This window comes from Monodon monoceros, unplaced genomic scaffold, assembly GCF_005190385.1.
Source record: "Monodon monoceros isolate NGI ecotype Baffin Bay Population unplaced genomic scaffold, NGI_Narwhal_1 Super_Scaffold_21, whole genome shotgun sequence".
NCBI lineage: Eukaryota > Metazoa > Chordata > Mammalia > Artiodactyla > Monodontidae > Monodon > Monodon monoceros.
In genome coordinates this window covers 97,475,833-97,495,846 of record NW_021703778.1, presented here as the reverse complement: position 1 = coordinate 97,495,846, position 20,014 = coordinate 97,475,833, and the positions used below count along the sequence as shown (strand labels likewise).

The window sequence follows — 20,014 nt, the reverse complement described above, 5'->3', positions numbered from 1 at the left end:
GACTTTTGTCTTGGGGCTAAAATGAGAGCACTCTCCCATTCTCAGCTGTATCAAAGCTTTGCTAGTCAAGGGTGAGCTAAGAGTGGGGAGGAGGTTGCGATCAGCCTCCTGGCTGTTGCCTTGAGCTGCTTGAGGTCAGCCAGAGAGGAAGGATAGGTCCAGTTATGCTTTGATTTATGTCGCTGTGTGATTCATGCGCTCCGTCACACTAGCTTCTTTCTTCCCCTGTTCCTCTAACAGGCCATCTCGTTGCTGGAGATGACTGTCAGATGTTTTCCCTGCTTAGCCACCATCACATGGCCCACCACCGGAGCCTGGGAAGCCTAACCACAGACCAGCATCTCCGAGGCATGAATAATTAGGTAGGCATAATGGAAGGCGCTCACTGCACCCTCCAATTGCGTAAGCCCATTACCGAACTCTGCTACATCAGCTTCTATCTTCCGAGGGGGGAAGTCAGAGGATTTTCATACAAGGGCACCATAACTCTAGACAGATCCAGTAAAGCGTTTCATAACTGCTACCAAGTCAGGGCGGGGTCCGACATCAACAGCCTCAGCCGGCAGCCGACTGAACATCCAGGCGACATATTTTTCAAGCCAACTCCCACGAAAGACATTCTAACTGAGTTGTACAAACTCACGGCCGAGAGGGAGAGACTGCTGGCCAATCTGCTGAGCTCAGACCACATCCTGGGCGTTACGATGGGGAACCAGGAGGGGAAGATGCCGGAGCTCTCTGTGAGCCTGGCCTCCGAGGACGACTGTTTCCAGAGTGGTGGCCACTGGCTGGGGGAGCCCCCCGTGGGCTCTCTCAATAAGAGGAGCTCCCACGGGAACAAAAAGGCCCGGAGGTTTGGCGGAAGGAGAGAGAGCTTTGAGGGGCTCTCTCAAAACTCCCTGCAGAAGAGGACAAGACGAAAGGGGCATGGGGGCCAGGGATTGCCCCCTCTGATGGGGAAGGACCAGATCTGTTCCAGCAACGCCCTTGCTCTTTCTCAAACAAGGCCTCATCTTTGGCTCCTAGAGGAGAGAGGCAACTTGCTTCCAAATGGAGCACTTACCTCTTCCCTACAGAGGAGAGGGAGCTGCACCCCAGAGATCCCCAGGATACTGGATGCTGACTCCGCCTCGGGGAGCTTCAAGAAGGCTTCTGAGGTTGCGGGGCATGGAAGAGGCGGGCTGCCCCCTGAATGCAGCTCCACAGAGCCAGGAGATGATGGTGCCGGGGGGCCACAGAGGGGCCCTCGCAGGCTGGTGCATCTGCAAACAGGTTCGACCGAAAGTCACAAGGAGCCCGAGAAACATCCAGAGGCAGAGGGGGGCCGGACAGAGAAGGCTGCTGAACAGACTTGCAGGAAGAAGCCTATTTCCAAAGTGGTGGCCAAAGTCCAGGATCTGTCTGCTCAGGTGCAACGAGTAGTTAAAACGCATCCTGAGGGTGAGGAAAGGGTTGCCGTTTGCCCAGCAGCCCAAGCTGAGTTCATACCCAGCGCAGACTTGCTCACCCTCCCGGAAGCTGAGGCTGGGGCTTGGGGTGTCAGCTGCTGGGGCAAGGAGCAGAGAGCGGACAGGTCATGGCAGCCATCCGCTGAGGAGTGTCCCCTAGCCAGCATTGAGGGGGCTGTGAACAAGGTCCTCCTGAAGGTGATAGAGAGCGAGAAATTAGATGAAGCCACCGAGGGGAAACGGCTGGGATTTCCCTTCGGGACGACAGCCACCCATACCCTCCCAGAAACCGGCAGCAAGAGGGGAGCTGGGCTGCTTCTGAGTGGCCACAAAACCTTGTTTCTGGATCTGCCCCGCGGTGTGGACCCTGGAGGTGATGAGAAGAGGCCACCACCCCCAGCACTGGCAGCTCTCGGCACGGTATTTAATAATTCATCCTTTCTGTCCAGCGCGCACAAATGGATGTCACCTGTTCCCTTGCCTCTCTCTCCAAGGCTCCCCAGCCCTCAGCAGCATCACAGGATCCTCCGGCCCCCTTCACTGCCTGCTGAGAGGGAAGCCGCTCTTGATGACTCTCTTGGTAGAAAGAGCCGTGCTTTCTCTGGGTCACCCTCTGCTGACACCTTGGAGCCACCACTCTCTGCAAAGGTCACGGAGACCAAAGGAGCCAACGCGACCTCCCTCAGAGCGGGCCAACCTCGGTTGGTGCCTGGGGAACCTTTGGAAAAGAGCTTGGGGCCTGGGAGGACCGCAGCTCAGCCCCAGCACCGGTCACCTCCAGGTTAGTCCCGGTTTAAAATGCTTTCCATGTGTTCCTGGGCGACCCCAAACTGTCAGTCTGCCCGTGCTATTCAGACACTGGCTAATTAACGATGAATCGAAATTCCTCGGCCTGTTAGTTAATTCACCTTGTAACAGGACAGCTGGGAGTCGTATACAAGAGTGCGGAGATAGTGAGGATGGTGTTGACTTATGGGGTCAGGGCTGTAGTTGCTTCCAGAAGCAATACTTTGTAAATGTCTTTTTAAGTTTTTTGTTTTGGAACGCTCTAAAGCTGCCTCCATGGTTGCTGGATACAGCACCCTCAAAGGAAACAGGGCTGGGCAGAGAGAAGTACTAACTTGTCGCTGCCTTTGATGCTAATTGGCCCCTTGACCTAAATTCTGCTGTTCATGCTGCTGGGGTGCCTTGGATTTGTAAGCAGAAGAGCAGAAGCATGCTGTGTCTTTGCTCATCTGTCTGTTGTTAGAGGTTTGGGGTTTTTTTTTTCTTTCTTTTTAGTCATCACTTTTATAAGCACCCTTATTTTATGACAAAAACTTTTTTTTTTTTAATACTAGAAGAGGGATGAATTCCTTCTAACTTGAAGAAACTTGATTCAGATTTTCCTTTTTCTAACAGTATTTTATTTCCCAAACAAACACGAAGTAATGTTTATTCTGAAGTTATGTTTTATGTATGGGTTTCTACTGTTACTGGTATAACATCATGTCTTATGCAAAAGGTACTAAAGAGCCAGTTTGGCTCGTATGTTTCATGTGATTTAAAATTTTATATGAAAATAATTTTGGTGGTTCTATAAATAGGATCAATAAGACTAAAAAAGACAGTGTATAAAAGTGCCGCTCCTGTATTCACTACATTTTCCAGGCCAGTGCGGCCAGATGTTTAGGGTCGTGTATGCCATTGTGTAGATAATAGGTTCTTTTTCAGTGGTCCTTTCACAGCATATGGTCAATGCTTTGTCTAGGCTCGTAATATGATATATAGTCTCTTAAAGTTTAGAGAAAACATCATGTGCAATTTTTAAGATAAAAATATCTGTCTAGGAAAGTGGAATTTCAAAAGCTTCTGTTTATTTTGAACTCTTGCCATTTTATAAATTTCTCTATATCATTGATCCAGGGTGTGTTTCTTTTAAAATGTGGTAAATGCTCTTCATTTTGTGTTTGTAATGTATTGCTCTTAGTTTGATGAGACTTGCTACTTCCTAATATAACCAAACTGCTTCATCAGGAAAGTCAGAGAATTGTAGATTTTATATCATGTATCATAGAATCCTAGTGATGAAAATCCTTTCTCCCTGTGAATGCTGGAGCCTTCAAAATACTTTGAAAGGAAGCTCTCTGCAACGATTAGATAGAGACTTCTGGAGAGATGGGCATGCAAGAGCTGCCTCAATTCCGAAAGGTCTTTTTAGAAGTCACACTAAATCCTACCACTTGGTGTGCCGCTGCTCCAGAAACTGTGCATTAAATAATACCTTGAGCTTCAGTAAATCTTTTCTCCCTGCCCCGCCGCCCCGATTTAGAATTATCTTTTTATTTTATTGTCCTTTTTCTATTAAAAAAAAAAAACCCAAAACAATATTATAAAAGCTCCATCGTATCTGGCTCAAGGTAGGCACACAGAGGACACTCAGTTTCTCTGATGACTGACCTTAAGCTCACTTTGGGGCACGTTCAACAGATGGTCACCCTTTTCCCGTGACCTCTCCATACCGTTGCAGAGAACCATTCCCTTTACTTTGGCCCTAGTCTTCCATTGGGATCTTCGTAGCACTTTAGGAGCCAGTCATTAGAATCACATGGATTCCTTGGTAGGGAGGCTGCCTGTGCTTCTAATGTTACAAAAGAAGGCATTGGAAAGGGGGAAATAGGAGCAGGAGAAGCCTTTTTTTCTGTCATGGATAAGTTCTCTTTTGCTGGGACCTTCCTCCAGGAACGTCCAAACGTTATCTCTTATCATCATCCCTCTTTGAAAAGCATGAAGGGAGGGAGTTCTCCAGATAGTATCTTTGATCTGTATCTTGTGTTCCTGTCTCCTGCTTTTCCTTTAATCCCCCTTCTCTGTGGCCACGAGCCCTCATCATATTCTGGATCCTTCAGGGACTTCCTGCAGCTGGTGGGTCCACACAGGGAGAATTTTGCTACTTCCAGCTGCCTTTGTCTTGCACTTCATTTCTCCTCCCTCCACATCCCGCATCCATTTCTGCTCCCTCCACATCCCACATCCACTGGCCTCAGACAGTCCCAGACGAAGGGTGGATCATTCATTTACCATCACCCAACAGTAGCCCTTTATCTGAGTCCAATTCCCACCTTTCTCCCACGTTAGCTATTAACCAGGTTGAGTTTATGGTCTATGGACATTTATTTCCTGTGGAAATAACGTCTAGGTATTTTACTGAAGTGATGTGATTAAGATTATTGAAAGCACTCATTAACTGCTCAAGTAAGAGATTAAGTCTGGCAAAAGTAATGAGATCCATTTCCAGTTGGAAGACTCTTTAGTGTTATGGGCAAGTAGTAATTCCCAGGAAAGCGTAAAATCCGCTTCTCCTTCTCACAGGACCAAGCAGTGAAAGCCAACATTGCCATCCACACAGGAAACAGCGTGAAGGCTATTGGTCTACCCCCTGTTGGCTTTGTAATTTTCCTAACTCTTCTTTCCAAGGTTTATGCACAGGAATTTCTTGTCTGGTGGTGATGTGATCAAACAGAGAATATGCTAACAGTGAATGGTGGCCAGATTTGTCTTCTCATGGCCCTCCTCTCCCCACTTCCCCATCCCCACCCTGACCACCACCTTGGTTTTATGGAAACAACTGTAGAATGTTCCCAAGCCTTTGTGGAATGTGGTATTTTCTCAAGCCTGAAGGACTCTAGTTGTGCTAACCTGAATAGCAGTGTCCTTGGGTCTGGGATTCCCTTCTGTTTTTTCTGGCCCACTTTTACCTTTGATCTGAAATAGACCCTTTTAATGTCAGAAAAATCCCATGTAACTGGGCTCACCATACTCAGGAAGATCCCCAGTGCTTCAGTGTGTTTCTCAACAATCTCATGATCTTTCCCCTTTGAAGTCACTGAGGTGGTGATGGAGGCATATGCCCCAGGCATAGTTTCTCTTGATATCGTGAATCATGTTATCAGTGCTTGTGCCCATCAAAAGATGTAGTTAATGTCAACTGATTAAGGGTTGAAAGGCATATTTGTAACAGATTTTATTATATCTAATGCTGTTGTCAAAGCTTTGATTTGTCTTTGGGCATGTATTATGGGGAGTAGATAGAAATTCTCCCTATATTAATATTGAGGTTTGATACAATCCCCCCCAAATTTTAAAGAAGCTCCACAACTTTAATGGCTATACCCAGCCGTTTAAGATTACTACAGAAAGTATATAGTGCGTAGACAATTATCTGTAATTCATGTTAAGAAAGAAAGATTAAAAATTGCATATACAATAGTATATCCATATAAAACATATATAGGACTTAAATTGACAGGAAATACATTGCTACACACTTTTGAGAAAGTAAGGGGATTGTCATTGAAACTATATGTAACTTTGACCTAGCAACCCTATTTTAGGAATTTAGGTCACATAAATAGATGCACTAGTAAGAATATATGCATAAGGTTGTTTACTGCGGCATTCTGTATAGTGGTCAAAGCAGCTGGAAAAAAAAAATGGAGTGTCAATCAGTAGAGAAATGGCTACATAAATTAGAGTATATTTAGTCTCCATAATATTATGAGACTATTTGAAGTATGGAACTAGATCTCTCTCTAGCAAGTTGCAAAATAATGTAGAATATGCTCTGTTTTTGTAAAGACAAGTTTCACCCCTCTCTATATATGAGTATATATGTTTGGTATGGGTTTGAAAGTTTGAATATCATGGAGACAGGTGTAAAGAAAGACAGGCCAGGCTGTTCACATACTTTATCTAGGGATAGACAGGGTGAAGGTGGGGAATAAGGTGAAGGGGAAGGATCCAAAAAAAACAACAAAAAAACCTCCCAAACAAACAAAAAAACAAAATCACTGGGGAAGAGCATTAACTTCTTTTCTTTACATATTTTTACATTGTTTCACTGGTTGTGGTAAATGTGTCACTTTTATGATTTTTAAAGAGTTACTGAACTACATTTTAAAGAAAAAAATAAATACCCCACCTAGAGGGGTTGTGTGTGTGTATGTGTGTTGGGGGGTGTAGGATTATAGCTGAACCACAATTTTCTGTGTCTTCCTCATGTCCTTTAATGAAGCAAGAAGCTCAGTATTGAGACTAGAGCATTATTACAAAGGGATATGTAGGTTGCTAGAGAGCTATAAAAGCAGCACCCAAGAAGGACAAGTCAGGGAAGCAGGATTATATATAAAAGCAGCACCCAAGCAGGCCAAGTCAGGGAGCAGTATCCAGAGACCAAGAGAAGGCAGTTAAGAAAGGCTTCTGACCCTCCTACACAGTTGGTAGGAATGTAAATTGGTATAGCCACTATGGAAAACAGTATGGAGCTTCCTCAAAAAACTAAAACTAGAGTTGCCATATGATCCAGCAATCCCACTCCTGGGCATATATCCAGACAAACCTATAATTTGAAAAGATACATGCACCCCTATGTTCATAGCAGCACTATTTACAATAGTCAAGACATGGCTAGCAACCTAAATGTCCATCGACAGATAAATGGATAAAGAAGATGTGGTACATATATACAATGGAATATTACTCAGCCATAAAAAAGAATGAAATAATGCCATTTTCAGCAACATAGATGGACCTAGACATTATCATATTAAGTGAAGTAAATCAGAAAGAGAAAGACAAATACCATATGATATCACTTATGTTTGGAATCTAAAATATGACACAAATGAACTTATCTACAAAGCAGAAACAGAGATGTAGACAACAGACTTGTGGTTGCCAAGCGGGAGGTGGAGTGGGAGAGGGATGGACTGAGAGTTTGGAACTGGCCGATGCAAACTATTATATAGAGAATGGATAAACAACAAGGTCCTACTGTATAGCACAGGGGACTATGTTCAATATCTTGTAATAAACCATAATGGAAAAGAACATATATATATGTATATGAAAAAGAATGTATACATATGTATAACTGAATCACTTGGCTGTACAGAAGAAATTAACACAATGTTGTTAAAATAAATAAAAGAAATTAAAAGAAAAGAAAGGCTCCTGAGTTAGACAGTGTCCTGATAGGGAACAAACACCCAGGCCTGAAGGAGCAAGGGAAGCAGGGGTCAGTGAACCCAAACAGGGGAGCTTAAAGGAGAGGACCACAGAGCAGGAACGGTGGCTTGTGGTAGAGGCCCTTATCAGAGAGGAGGCTGTGGGAATAAATACCCTGGCTTCACTCTCCTTTGGTCTTCTGCCTCGAAACTTTCTCGAACTGAACCAGCCAAAAGGCAGAGTAAAAGGGAGTGGGTAGATGTTTCCAAGCTCAGCCTTCCAGGGCCCAGGGAAGGATGGAGAAGGGTCAGAGTAGATTTGGAGGTATAAGATGATGCAGATAGGCTGAACCACGAAGAGCAAGAAATGTAGAAAGAGTGGAATTTTAAAAGAACGACAGGGTAAAAAAGAATGTGTATGTGCGGTGTGTTTTGATACTGAACAGTGGTTATCTTGATAATAAATGATTATTGCAGTGTTTCATTTCTTTGTCGTATGACCGTTCTACCTCTAAATTTAATTTGGTCGACTGTCCTTTTATTGCTAAAAGTACAAACTTGAGGAAGTAAAAGAAATAATTGGGAGATCTTGTGATACAGTTTCAGCCTGTGGATTCAGAAAAAATTATCTAGTTTTTAAAAACAAAGCTCTTATATTTAACAGTGATTGATAGCACATTGTACTCGATTGCTTTTTGTGAAAGGCACAAAAAGAATTTTAAAATATCTTCCACAATTATCTCAAATTAAGAATAACGAATTAGCATATGAAATATGAAATAGATTTTCTGCTAATGAACAATTTGTATTTTGAGGTCAGTTTCCATATAAAATAAATGGTGTTTCTCTCATTCACATTTTGTTTTTTAAAAGGGAATATGTTTCAAAGGCCAGGACCATGACCACGATCTGATGTTTTAAAACTCCAAGCCAGTTCTACATATGTGAAGTTTTTCCCAAATTAATGTCCAATTGTGCTTTGAGGATAGCACCTTCTTGGAAATGGTTTTTACTTGTTTCTTTTCTATTCTTGGAGTCAGAGCACAAGATTTAAAGCGAGGGTGGCAGTCTACGGCCCTAGGCCATATCCATCAGTCTAAAGAAATTCCAAAGACAAAGAAACGGCAGAATTAACACTGCGATTAAAAGTTACAGCTACTGAAAAATCTTAAAAGAGAAAAACATTTTATAAATAGGTATTAAATTTTGAAGAAAAATTTATCGCATACTTTATTTACATAACTCAACCATTCTGGCTTATAGCATCATTGGTTGGGGTATAAAAAAAAGACTCAAACTTTTAGTTGTAATTGGATTAGAAGCATTTTATCAAATTGATAGAGCAAAGTACTGAATATTGAGGTAGTGTGTTTTATTTCATTCCTCCTGGGCTTTCCTGGAAGAGGGTGCATTTTGAAAACAGTAAACTCCACCCTGGGGCCACTCTTTCCCTCTTGCTGGCTTTTACAGTATCAGGTAAATGACTATTACTGCTTATCTTATTTCACCCTCTTTCTGATCACTTACCCTAGAGTTCCTCTGTGTGCCCTGGCATCTCAGCCTCCTGCCATAGCAAGTTCTGGAGTTCCTTCCCTCTCACAGAAGGACTTAGCAGGTTTTCCCAGTCATGGATTGTTCTACTACATTGAACCAGATGCTTTCTATCTGTCCCAGAGCCTTACAGGACAGAACTTGAACTAGAATTGGGATTCAGATATGTATAAGATGTAGAGGGACTTGTGGGGACCTTGAAGGCTATTGAACCTTAGGGAGGAACAGTGGACAATGGAAGGAGAAGTATCGTGAGAGAGCAAGCCTGGGCCAAAAGTCTGTGCACAGACATTTTCTCGTCCTCCTAAGAGGGCCCTTACCCTCTAAGGAGAAGGGGCTTTAGCATGAAGGGAATGAAGAACTTTGTCATCAGAAGCCCAACAGTTTTGCAGTGTGGAAGAGCTGTTCAAGGGTAACAGAAATATTCTTATTTTACTGAAGTACAGTTGATTCACAATGTCGTATTAATTTCTGCTGTACAGCAAAGTGATTCATATATATATATATGTATATATATATATACACACACACACGTTGTTTTTCATATTCTTTTCCATCATGGTTTATCAGAGGATATTGAATATAGTTCCCTGTGCTATGTAGTGGGACCTTATTGTTTATCCATCCTATATATAATAGTTTGCATCTGCTAATCCCAAACTCCCAATCCATCCCTCCCCCACTCCCCCTTGGCAGCCACAAGTCTGTTCTCTATGTCTTTGAGTCTGAGGAGAAGCAGAGACTTTCTTGCTAGTCAGAAGCAGGGCACAGCCCCAGCCTCCGTGGTCCCAAGTTATTAGCAACCCAGTGGCCACAGAGTGACAGAGGCACAGAGCAGAAGGGTAGCAGGGGCAGCAGGCCCCCAAGCGAGCGCAGAAACCTTGAGGGACCCCTGGAGGCGTAACTGGGGAGGAAGAGCCCGAGAAAAGACTGGACTTCATGCCAAGCAAGGGAAGTTGGGCTTCAGACATTGAGGTTCAGATTTTCGTGCAGCGTGTGACACAGTTTTACTTACTCTGAGGCAGTAAGTTGGATCATCCAGGTTTCACGTATTTTTCCTAAAATATTCTGATATGGGTTTTTTATTTGTTTGAAACCTAGGTTAAAGTTTTTTTTGTTTTTTTTTAGATGTTGGGGGTAGGAGTTTATTAATTAATTAATTTATTTTTGCTGTGTTGGGTCTTTGTTTCTGTGCGAGGGCTTTATCTAGCTGTGGCAAGTGGGGGCCACTCTTCATCGCGGTGTGCGGGCCTCTCACTATCGCGGCCTCTCTTTTTGCGGAGCACAGGCTCCAGACGCGCAGGCTCAGTAGTTGTGGCTCACGGGCCTAGTTGCTCCACAGCATGTGGGATCCTCCCAGACCAGGGCTCGAACCCGTGTCCCCTGCATTAGCAGGCAGATTCTCAACCACTGCGCCACCAGGGAAGCCCCTAAGTTTTAAGGTTGAGTTTTGCATTTGGAGGGAGAACCCCAAAATAATCCTGTGGCTGATGAAAGCTGTTGGTTTCCAGTTTAGCCCAGAGAAACTGCAGAGAGAATAAACACCACGTGAGGCTTGAGCCTCAGCACGGTCTCCCCAGGATTCAGACAGGTCTGGGCATATCCGGTTAATTAGATGGTTAGACCTGTCATGAGTCTTTTGCTCGAGTGCCCAGAGGACGGTCACCAGGCAGAGCCCCTCCAGAGGAAAGCAGGATTTGGGGCACAGGAGAGGTTACCAGACCTTTGGGGTGGGGGTGGGAGGGAGGACACTGAAAATAGCATAAGTTGTGTCCTCCTGATTTTCTGCTGACTCGTGTCTGGATGGTAGGAAGAGAGGAGAGCAGTAGGAAAGCAGTGTGAAAGCTTAAAGAGTAATTTGACTAAAATGTCCTTAAGATAGTGAAGGCGGGGTCTGCATAGTAGAGTGTAACACACTTGTGGGGGAAGGGGTCCTGCTTCAGGTGCTGCCGGGGCAGGGTGCGACAGGGCACACGGTGGAGGGAACCGGATTTGACCTCATCCCAGAGAGGAGAGGGGAGGTGGGGAAGATAGGCAGTAGTGCCTAAGCAATGCACCTGGTACCTTAGCTGCAGCAACCCGGTGACAATTCTAGCAGCGTCCAGAGACACCTTCAGCAGCCAGAGAAGTGAGGACAGCAGTGTTGATGAGGGATGAGGAAGATTGGATCCATGCGTTCACGTGCTTCCTGGAATGATCTGGAGAAATTGGTGTGTAGGGGGAGGGAAGCCCCCAAACTGGTAGAGCCAGAGAAATTCTGATTTTACACCATGTTATTACTCCCCTGACTGCATTTGCTAGGAGTATCAAATTCACAAGGTTGTTTTGAGTATCAAATGAAATAACGTCAACGAAAAATGCTTCCTAACACATTAGAAAATGTTAGCTTTATTATAATTACAGATCATTATTGGCTCATTGGGTCAGAAAGCATTCTTTTTTTAATATTTATTTATTTATTTTTGGCGGCATCGGGTCTTAGTTGCAGCGTGTGGGCTTAGTTGCCCCACGGCACGTGGGATCTTCGTTCCCCGACCAGGGATCGAACCTGCGTCCCCTGCATTGGCAGGTGGATTCTTAACCACTGGACCACCAGGGAAGTCCCCAGAAAGGATTTTAATAGTCTACTCCTTTTGGTGTTTTCCAGTGATGAAATGATGCTACAAATAATAGGCCACAACTGGTTATTGTGAATTTCTTCATTTGCTCTCAAAGCTTCTACATTTGCTTCTGTTAAGTCACTTGCTATTTTTGAAGTGACATTGGTCTCTTATTGGTTTTTTTTTTTTTTCCTTCCAGGTTCACTGAGATATAACTGACATACAGCACTGTATAACTTTAAGGTGTGCAGCATAATGATTTACATAAATCATGAAATTATCACAAGGAGTTTAGTGAACATCTATGCAATGTTAAAGAAATAGAAAAAAGAATTTTTTTCCTGTGACGAGAGCTCAGGATTTAGTCTCTCAACAATTTTCATATATAACATACAGCAGTGTTAATTATATTTATCGTGTTGTACATAATATCCCCAGTACTTATTTATCTTATAACTGGAAGTTTTGACCTTTTGACTGCCTTTCTCCAATGCCTCTTACTCTTGAGTTTGTTTATTTTTGAAGTATAATTGACCTACAACACTATGTTGTTTCCTGTTACACAACATAGCAATTCAATATATCTCTACACTTCAAACTGATCAGCATGAGTTACGATCTGTCACCATGCAAAGATGTTACATAGTTATTAACTATATTCCCCACACTGTACACTTCATACCCCTGGACTCATTATTTTGTATCTCTAATCTCCCTCACCTATTTATTTCCTCCCACATCCCCCTCCCCTTGGTAACCACTTGTTTGTTCTCTGTATCTATAACTCTGTTTCTATTTTGTTTGTTGGATTCCTTTCTCTTCTTTGTGTGTCTATTACAGATTCTTGGTGTGTGGTTATCATGAGGTTTATATATAGCTATCTGTTGATCTATGTTATCTATCTATCTACCTATATGATGCATTTTTACTTCCCTCACAGCACGTTTACTGTTTCTGACAATATATTTTACATCTAATTGTTTTGGGTATCCCTTAACTACTTATTGTGGATATACACGATTTTATTACTTTTGTCTTTTGACCTTCCTACTAGCTTTGTAGGTGGTTGATTTACTACGTTTACTGTATATTTGCCTTTACCAGTGAGATTTTTTTCCCTTTGATTTTTTTCATGTTTCTAGTTGTGGCCTTTTCTTTTTCACTTAGAGTAATTCCTTTAACGCTTTTTGTAAAGCTGGTTTGGTGATGCTGAACTCTTTTAGCTTTTGCTTATCTGTAAAGCTTTTGCTTTCTTCATCAAATCTGAATGAAAGCCTCGCCAGGTAGATTATTCTTGGTTGTAGGTTCTTCCCTTTCATCACTTTAAATATATCGTGCCACTCCCTTCTCGCCTGCAGTTTCTGCTGAAGACTCCGCTGATAGTCTTATGGGAGCTCCCTTGTTTCTTTTCCCTTGCTGCTTTTAATATTCTCTCTTTATCTTTGATTTTTGCCATTTTAATTAGGATATGTCTTGGTGTGGTCCTTTTTGTGTTGATCCTGCTTGGGACTCCCTGTGCTTCCTGTACTTGGATGTCTGCTTTCTTTCCCAGGTCAGGGAAATTTTCAGTTACTATGTCTTCAGATATGTTCTCTACCCCTTTCTCTTTGTCTTCTCCCTCTGGGAACCCTATAATGTGGCGTTAGTACACTTGATGTTATCCCAGAGGTCTCTTAAGCTGTCCTCATTTCTTTTTATTCTTTTTTCTGTTTAGCTTCAGTGATTTCCACTACTCTGTCTTCTAACTCACTGATCCATTCCTTTGTATCATCTAAGTTACCGTTGATTCCTTCTAGTGTATTTTTCGTTTCATTGATTGTATTCTTTGTCTCTGTTCAGTTCTTCTTTGTATTTCCTAATTCTTTGTTGAAAACTTCTAACTTTGGGCTCTGTTCATTCAGTCTTCACCCGAGAGTTCTTTGAACATCTTTACAATCATTGTCTTCGACTCTTTATCAGGTAGATTGCCTATCTCCACGTCACTTAGTTCTTCTGAGGTTTTATCTTGCTCCTTTATTTGCAACATATTCCTCTGTTGCCTCATTTTGCCTGATTTGCTATTTTTATTTCTGTGTATTTGGTAGGTTGATTATGTTTCCTGACCTTGGGAAAGTGATCTTTTGTAGATGTCCTATGGGGCCCAGCAGCACACTCCCCTCTGGTCTCCAGAGCTATAAGATCCAGGGGTGCCCCCTATGTGGGCTATGAGGGTCCTTCTGATGTGGTGGACTGACTACTGTGGGTCATCTGGTAGGCCTCTCTGGCCCCCTGGTTTGGTTGGTTGCTAGGCCCTGCCTTGTATGGAGGCTGCTGGTGGTGGCAGGGCTGGGTCATGAGGCAGCTAACTGCTGAGCCCTGTGGCGGGGGGGTGTCCCAGGGCTAGTGCTGGCCCATTGGTGGGCAGAATCATGTTCTGGGGTAGGTAGTTGTGGGGCTGGTGTTCCTGGATCTACTGTCCGCCTGCTGATGTATGGGGCCAGGGTGTGTGTGTGTGTGGAGCTGGGGGAGGTTCCAGGGTTAGTGCCTGCTCACTGATGGGTGGAATCGGGTTCTCTGGTCTCTGCACCAGGGACCCTGAGGGTCCCAAGGCTTGCATTGGCCTGCTGGTGGGTGGGACCAGAGTCCAGAGGATCCCAGGGCTGGTGCCAGCACACTGATGTGTGGGGTCAGGTCCTGGGTCCTCTGGTGGACAGGGCTGGATCCAGGGGTTTCTGTGGGCTCAGAGAGTCTTAAGATAACAGGCCTGCTGGTAGGTAGGGCTCTGTCTCTCCCTGGCTAGTTGCTTGGCCTGAGATGTCCCAGTGTTGGTGCCAGCAGGCTGGTGGGCAGGGTCAGGTCTCAGAGCTAACAAGCTAGAGGAGGGAGGACTCCACAATGGCACTTGTCAGCACCAGTGTCCACATGGTAGAACAAGCTCCCCCAAATGTCTGCCACCAGTGTCTGTGTCCTCAGGGTAAGCTCCAGGTGCCTTCTGCCTCTCCAGGAGACTCAAAGATCAGCAGGTGGGCCTGACACAGGCTCCTTTCAAATTACTGCTTCTTCCCTGGGTCTCAGAGCATTTGGGTTTTGTGTGTGCCATTTAAGAGTGAAGTCTCTATTTCTTACAGCCCTCTGTCTCTCCCCAAAGCAAGCCCCACTGACCTTCAAACCAAATATTCTAGGGGTTCATCTTCCTGGTGCAGGACTCTCAGGGTGGGGAGCCCAATGTGGGGCTCAGACTCCTCATTCCTTGGAGAGAACCTCTGCAGTTGTAATTATCCTCCCATTTGTGTGTCACCCACCTGGGGGTACAGGTCTTGACTATATCAAACCTTCACGCCTCCTGCCCATGTCACTGTGGTTCCTTCTTTTTATATTTAGTTGTAGGCTTCTGGCCTTTCTCATCAACAGTTGCTCTGTAAATAAATAGTTATAAGTTTGGTGTGCCCATGGGAGGAGGTGAGCTCAGGGTCTTCCAACTCTGCCATCTTGGCCGCTCCTCCAGTCTCTTCTTGTTTTATGTAGGTTAATTTTGGATTTTCCACCTAGTTTGTCAAAAAGTTGAAGGTGGTGATCGTATGTGATGCGTCTGACGCCCTCTTCAGAATACAGCTTAAAACTAGTCTACTCGATAGCTTTTGAATCAGGGGAGTTTTTTTTTTTAATTAAAGTAATTAAAAAGAAATTGGAATTGCATTTCCAATACTAATGTCATTCCAATATGAAACTGTAAATTAAAGAATGATATAGCGGGCTTCCCTGGTGGCACAGTGGTGAAGAGTCCGCCTGCCAGTACAGGGGACACGGGTTCAAGCCCTGGTCCGGGAAGATCCCACATGCCACGGAGCAACTAAGCCCGTGCGCCACAACTACTGAGCCTGCGCTCTGGAGCCCATGGGCCACAACTACTGAACCTGTGTGCCACACCTACTGAAGGCCACTTGCCTAGAGCCCATGCTCCGCAACAAGAGAAGCCACTGCAATGAGAAACCCATGCACCGCAGCAAAGAGTAGCCCCCGCTCACCTCAACTAGAGAAGGCCCGCGTGTAGCAACAAAGACCCAACACAGCCAAAAAATAAATAAATAAAACAAAAATCTTAAAAACAAAAAAAGACATCAGAATTGGTGAATTAAAAAAAACAAATGATATAGCAAAATAAAAGAAAAATAAAGGTCCCCTTTCTTTCTACAAATTATTTCTGAACCACCTGAAGTCGTAGCTTCTCTCTACAGAGCTTTGTCAATTTCTCTCCTGATTTCTATATCATATTTTTGTCTAGGCGATGGGTCTTGAACCTCGATTATTTGCATCTTATTATGTTAGTACATATTTTCCATAATATTCTTTCATTGTTCTGCCTGTCAGTCTTGAGTTCCCATCAAGATTTTTCCTGTCTTATATTCTGGTTGGAAGATTCGCAGTTCCTTGAATAGCATGCCACCAGGTAGTCAATATGTATTGGTTTATGTAGATTTTTATGGTTGTTGACTTTAATTAAAAATAGCCTTCAATGTACAAGTGACAAGGCAGTGACTGTTAGTGACAAATTTCCCTGAGACGAGTTAGACAGAATGGTGGGAAATTCCTTAAGCTGCTGTGCCATATCATACAGCAGTGGAGTGGGTTTGTGCCTGCCATTCTCTTGGTGTCTCATCTGCATTTGGAACCTGTTTCTGCTGATGATAGGACGTGTCAGAATTAAAATAGACATTTCCTTATTTTTATTTTTAATAAAGGCCTCTCAGATTCAGGAATGGTGTCACATTCATCATTATTTCCCTGGAATCAGGTTTAGTAAATGACATATGGCATGTATTCAGTGAATGTTTTTATTGAATGAGTGAATAAATGGATGCATGAAAGATGAGAAAACTCGGTCTGAAAACTGGTAACAGGGGCAATTTTGTCCCAAGTTAAACAGAATGAAACTGGTTTCATGCCCTATGTTGTGATTACTATCATGTTTGGGGTAGATAATTTTTATTTATTTATTTAAGGTTACTTTATTTTTTTAAAAAGTAACCTTAAAACTATTAATCTCTGCATAGGTTTTGGAATCTGAATGTACCCAGAGGATGGGAATGATATTAAATGAAACCTGGGTCCTCAAAGCCAAGTGTTTCTGTGAACAAGTAGACTGTTCTTTTCATTGAAATAACTTTACAACATTATCAATTTTACCAGAACAGACCTTTTTTTTTTTTTTTTAATCTTAAATGAGGCTTAACTTTTGTCAAAGCCAGTCACTGAGGGGTGGTCAAGTGATCAAACTTGAAATGGAAGCCAGAGGCAGCTTACTGTTTCGTGTGTTTTGCTGGTCACAGATTAACCATGTTTCATGGTGCATGATCAAAGACCAGCACGTTTGCACCAAGATACACTTTATGACCCAACACACTGGTGAACTAGAAGGCTGGGCAGGTAACATTTAACTCTTCTAGGCTGTGATTCAGGGGGTCCAAAAAGGCTCACCTGGCTGGGTGCCTGATGCCCACCATTGAAGTTTGCCTTCAAGCTTCAAATAGTGAAAGCATTGTTGTTGGAATAGTTGTGCATAATACACATGTAAATTGAGGCCAGGTGATTGATTTCCAAAATCTGTGCACGAAACTCAAGTCATGTTAATTTACCCATAAAGCTCCTGTTATTACCTAGCAGAACAGGACCCTTAAAGAATGAGTTATGGAACAGGGTTCCAAAAGTGGATGCAGAAGTCAAGGCCAGGAAAGGAATGGGCAGGCCTAGGTAATGGCATGAGAATTTGAGACCCTGAACCAGTGGGCAGTGTGATAACACCAGGGACCTTAATTACATCAGCAGACTCCTTTGCCTTTGCCATGTAACTTAACTGAGTCATGGACATGATGATATACCATCATATTCATAGGTTCTGCCCTCATTCAAGGAGAGGGGATTATTCTGGGCGCGTTCCTCCAGGAGATGGAAGTCAAGGAGACTGTTGTAGAATTCTGCCTACCACAGTACCCTTCCACTATCTAGGAGTTTCCATTCACTTTCTGTCTTGTCTTCTGCTTCGACTCTCAGAACCCTACAACTTCCCCTAATGGAACCTAATCCATAATAGACTGTGCTCGTTTCCAGATCATAATAATCATAGTATTGCTTAAGAGCGTGTGCGCTAAAGCTCAACATTTTAGTGTTAAATCCCAGTTTTGTTACCTACCAGAAGATTGGCAATGGCCTCAGTTACCTCATTTATAGAGGGAGAGATAATATTATCCACATAGTAGATATGGGTTGTTAAGAATTAAGTGAAATAAAACATTTAAAGGGCTTGGCAGAGTGTCTTGCATATAATTCTCCAAAAATGTTTAGATATCATTTTTAGCATATCCTGTCTCAATGGTTTTATTCATGTATTATTTCTATACATGGGATACCCTGATAAGTTCCCATGCATCCTTCAAAATTCATCCTAACTTGGTTATGCAAAATGTCAATGTTTGCATAATGCTGGGAAACTGAATGAATAGTATAGGGAACTCTATTTTTTAACTTTTCTATAAGTCGAAAGTTATTGGAAACTAAAAAGTTTTTTAAAAATCCTAAATGTTATCTCCATTATAAAGCCTTCTGATTCCTCTCATTGTAGAATGAATACTTTCATTCTACTCTCATAGAAATTTACACATGATGTTTATCACATTATATCATATTGTTTGTTTACGTGTCTTTCTAGAATATAAACTCCACGGACGCAAAGACTAAGCTTTATTCATCTTTGTATCTCTAATATATGGCATCACATCTGGTATCACTTACAGCACGTATTACATAAATGCTGGCTCAATAACTAATCCTTGAATGAATTTTTGTTTATTGTACACAAGAAATTCACCAATGGCAAAATTAAGTGTGACGATAGGAACTTACGGGAGAGTCAGTGTGGTGTAGAAACAGTGGTTATCAAAGTGTGGTCCCTGAGCAAGCAGCATTATTAGCCACAACTGAAAACTTGTTAAAATGCTGTTTCTTGGGCCCCATTCCCCCAGACCTACTGAATCAGAAATTCTGAGGTTGGAGGCCAAGCTGTCTGTGCTCAACCACTTTAGTGAAGACCAAGATTAAAAACATAAATTGTTGGGGCTTCCCTGGTGGCGCAGTGGTTGAGAATCTGCCTGCCAATGCAGGAGACACAGGTTTGAGCCCTGGTCTGGGAGGATCCCACATGCCGCGGAGCAACTGGGCCTGTGAGCCACAACTACTGAGCCTGCGCGTCTGGAGCTTGTGCTCCACAACAATAGAGGCTGCGACAGTGAGAGGCCCGCGCGTTGCGATGAAGAGTGGCCCCCACTCATCACAACTAGAGAAAGCCCTCGCACAGAAATGAAGATCCAACACAGCCAAAAAAATAAAAATAAATAAATAAAATATATTTACAAAGAAACAAACATAAATTGTTATACTGATGTTTAGCTACATTAGATGAATTCAGAATCTTTTAGGTGTAAATACTTATTAGAGGGAAATGATATAGATGAGTTATCCTTGAGAAATAATTGAATTCCCACTTAGCCATTTCTATGATGATTTTGAATAATTATTATAGAATGTATCAGATAGAGGGATCTATAAACATGGAAAAGTTTCTTAATTTTTTTATTAGCGTGCTTCCAACCAATTCTTGCACATTGATTTCATACAGGAAGGTAGAATGCTATTCTTGAATATTTCCCTGTATGACATTTGTTGCTGTGATTACAGCTTTTTTTCTGTTAATCATAATATTAACCATTCTTGCCTCAATGCAGATGTCTTCAAGTAACTATTGATCCCTGCCAAGTACCAGCTGCTGTCATGTGGTCTAAGATGCTACTTCTCCAAATTGTATTTAAGCATCCATTAGGCTTTCAGTATGTAGCTTTTGTTACCAGTTTTATGTTATCAGCAAATATTGGTGGAGTTATAGGACTTCATCTACTAAGTAATTAAGATATTACAATCACACATCTGCAGCTTTATTCTAAAGAGCAGCGTACTATTCTGTTGCCATCTTTCTAATTCCTTTAAGAGCAAATAGCTTAGAAAATCATACGATAATGTATGACTAATCTCCCAAAGAGCCTGAATCAGGAAATCGTTTGCCCCTTTGCTGCAGAAGCTGTTAAATCTTAGCCTCTGTGTGACTGGAGGAAGATCACTCCCTTCTGTCCTTTGGGTAGTATTTTTCTTTTAGAGACTTGGAGGCTGCCCTTTCAGAACTCAGCTGCCTTTAGATACCTTTGTTCCTTCTCAGGCTAAATAGGCCATCATTCACACAACTGTTCAGTTGAGCTGGGTTGGGGAAGAAGACCCTGCCTTGAAATCAGGAAACCCAAGTTCATATCCTGCCTCTGTCAATTACTAGCAATGTGACTGTAAGATACCACCTCATCAAGTCTCATACTTAACGATGCATTAATAACATCACTCTTTCAGAGTTGCTGTG

The 20,014-nt window shown here is 42.9% G+C and overlaps 1 protein-coding gene across 2 annotated transcripts in view; it reads left to right on the top strand.

Annotated features, from left to right (window-relative positions):
- The first annotated feature begins 371 nt into the window (after window positions 1–371).
- The window catches only part of FMN1 (formin 1), a 406,441-nt gene continuing 386,798 nt past the window's right edge, over window positions 372–20,014 (top strand). For both annotated transcript variants that reach the window (XM_029237537.1, XM_029237536.1), the window contains exon 1: window positions 372–2,229. In XM_029237537.1, the coding sequence (XP_029093370.1) occupies window positions 372–2,229 (1,858 nt within the window). The remainder of the gene's footprint in view (window positions 2,230–20,014) is intronic.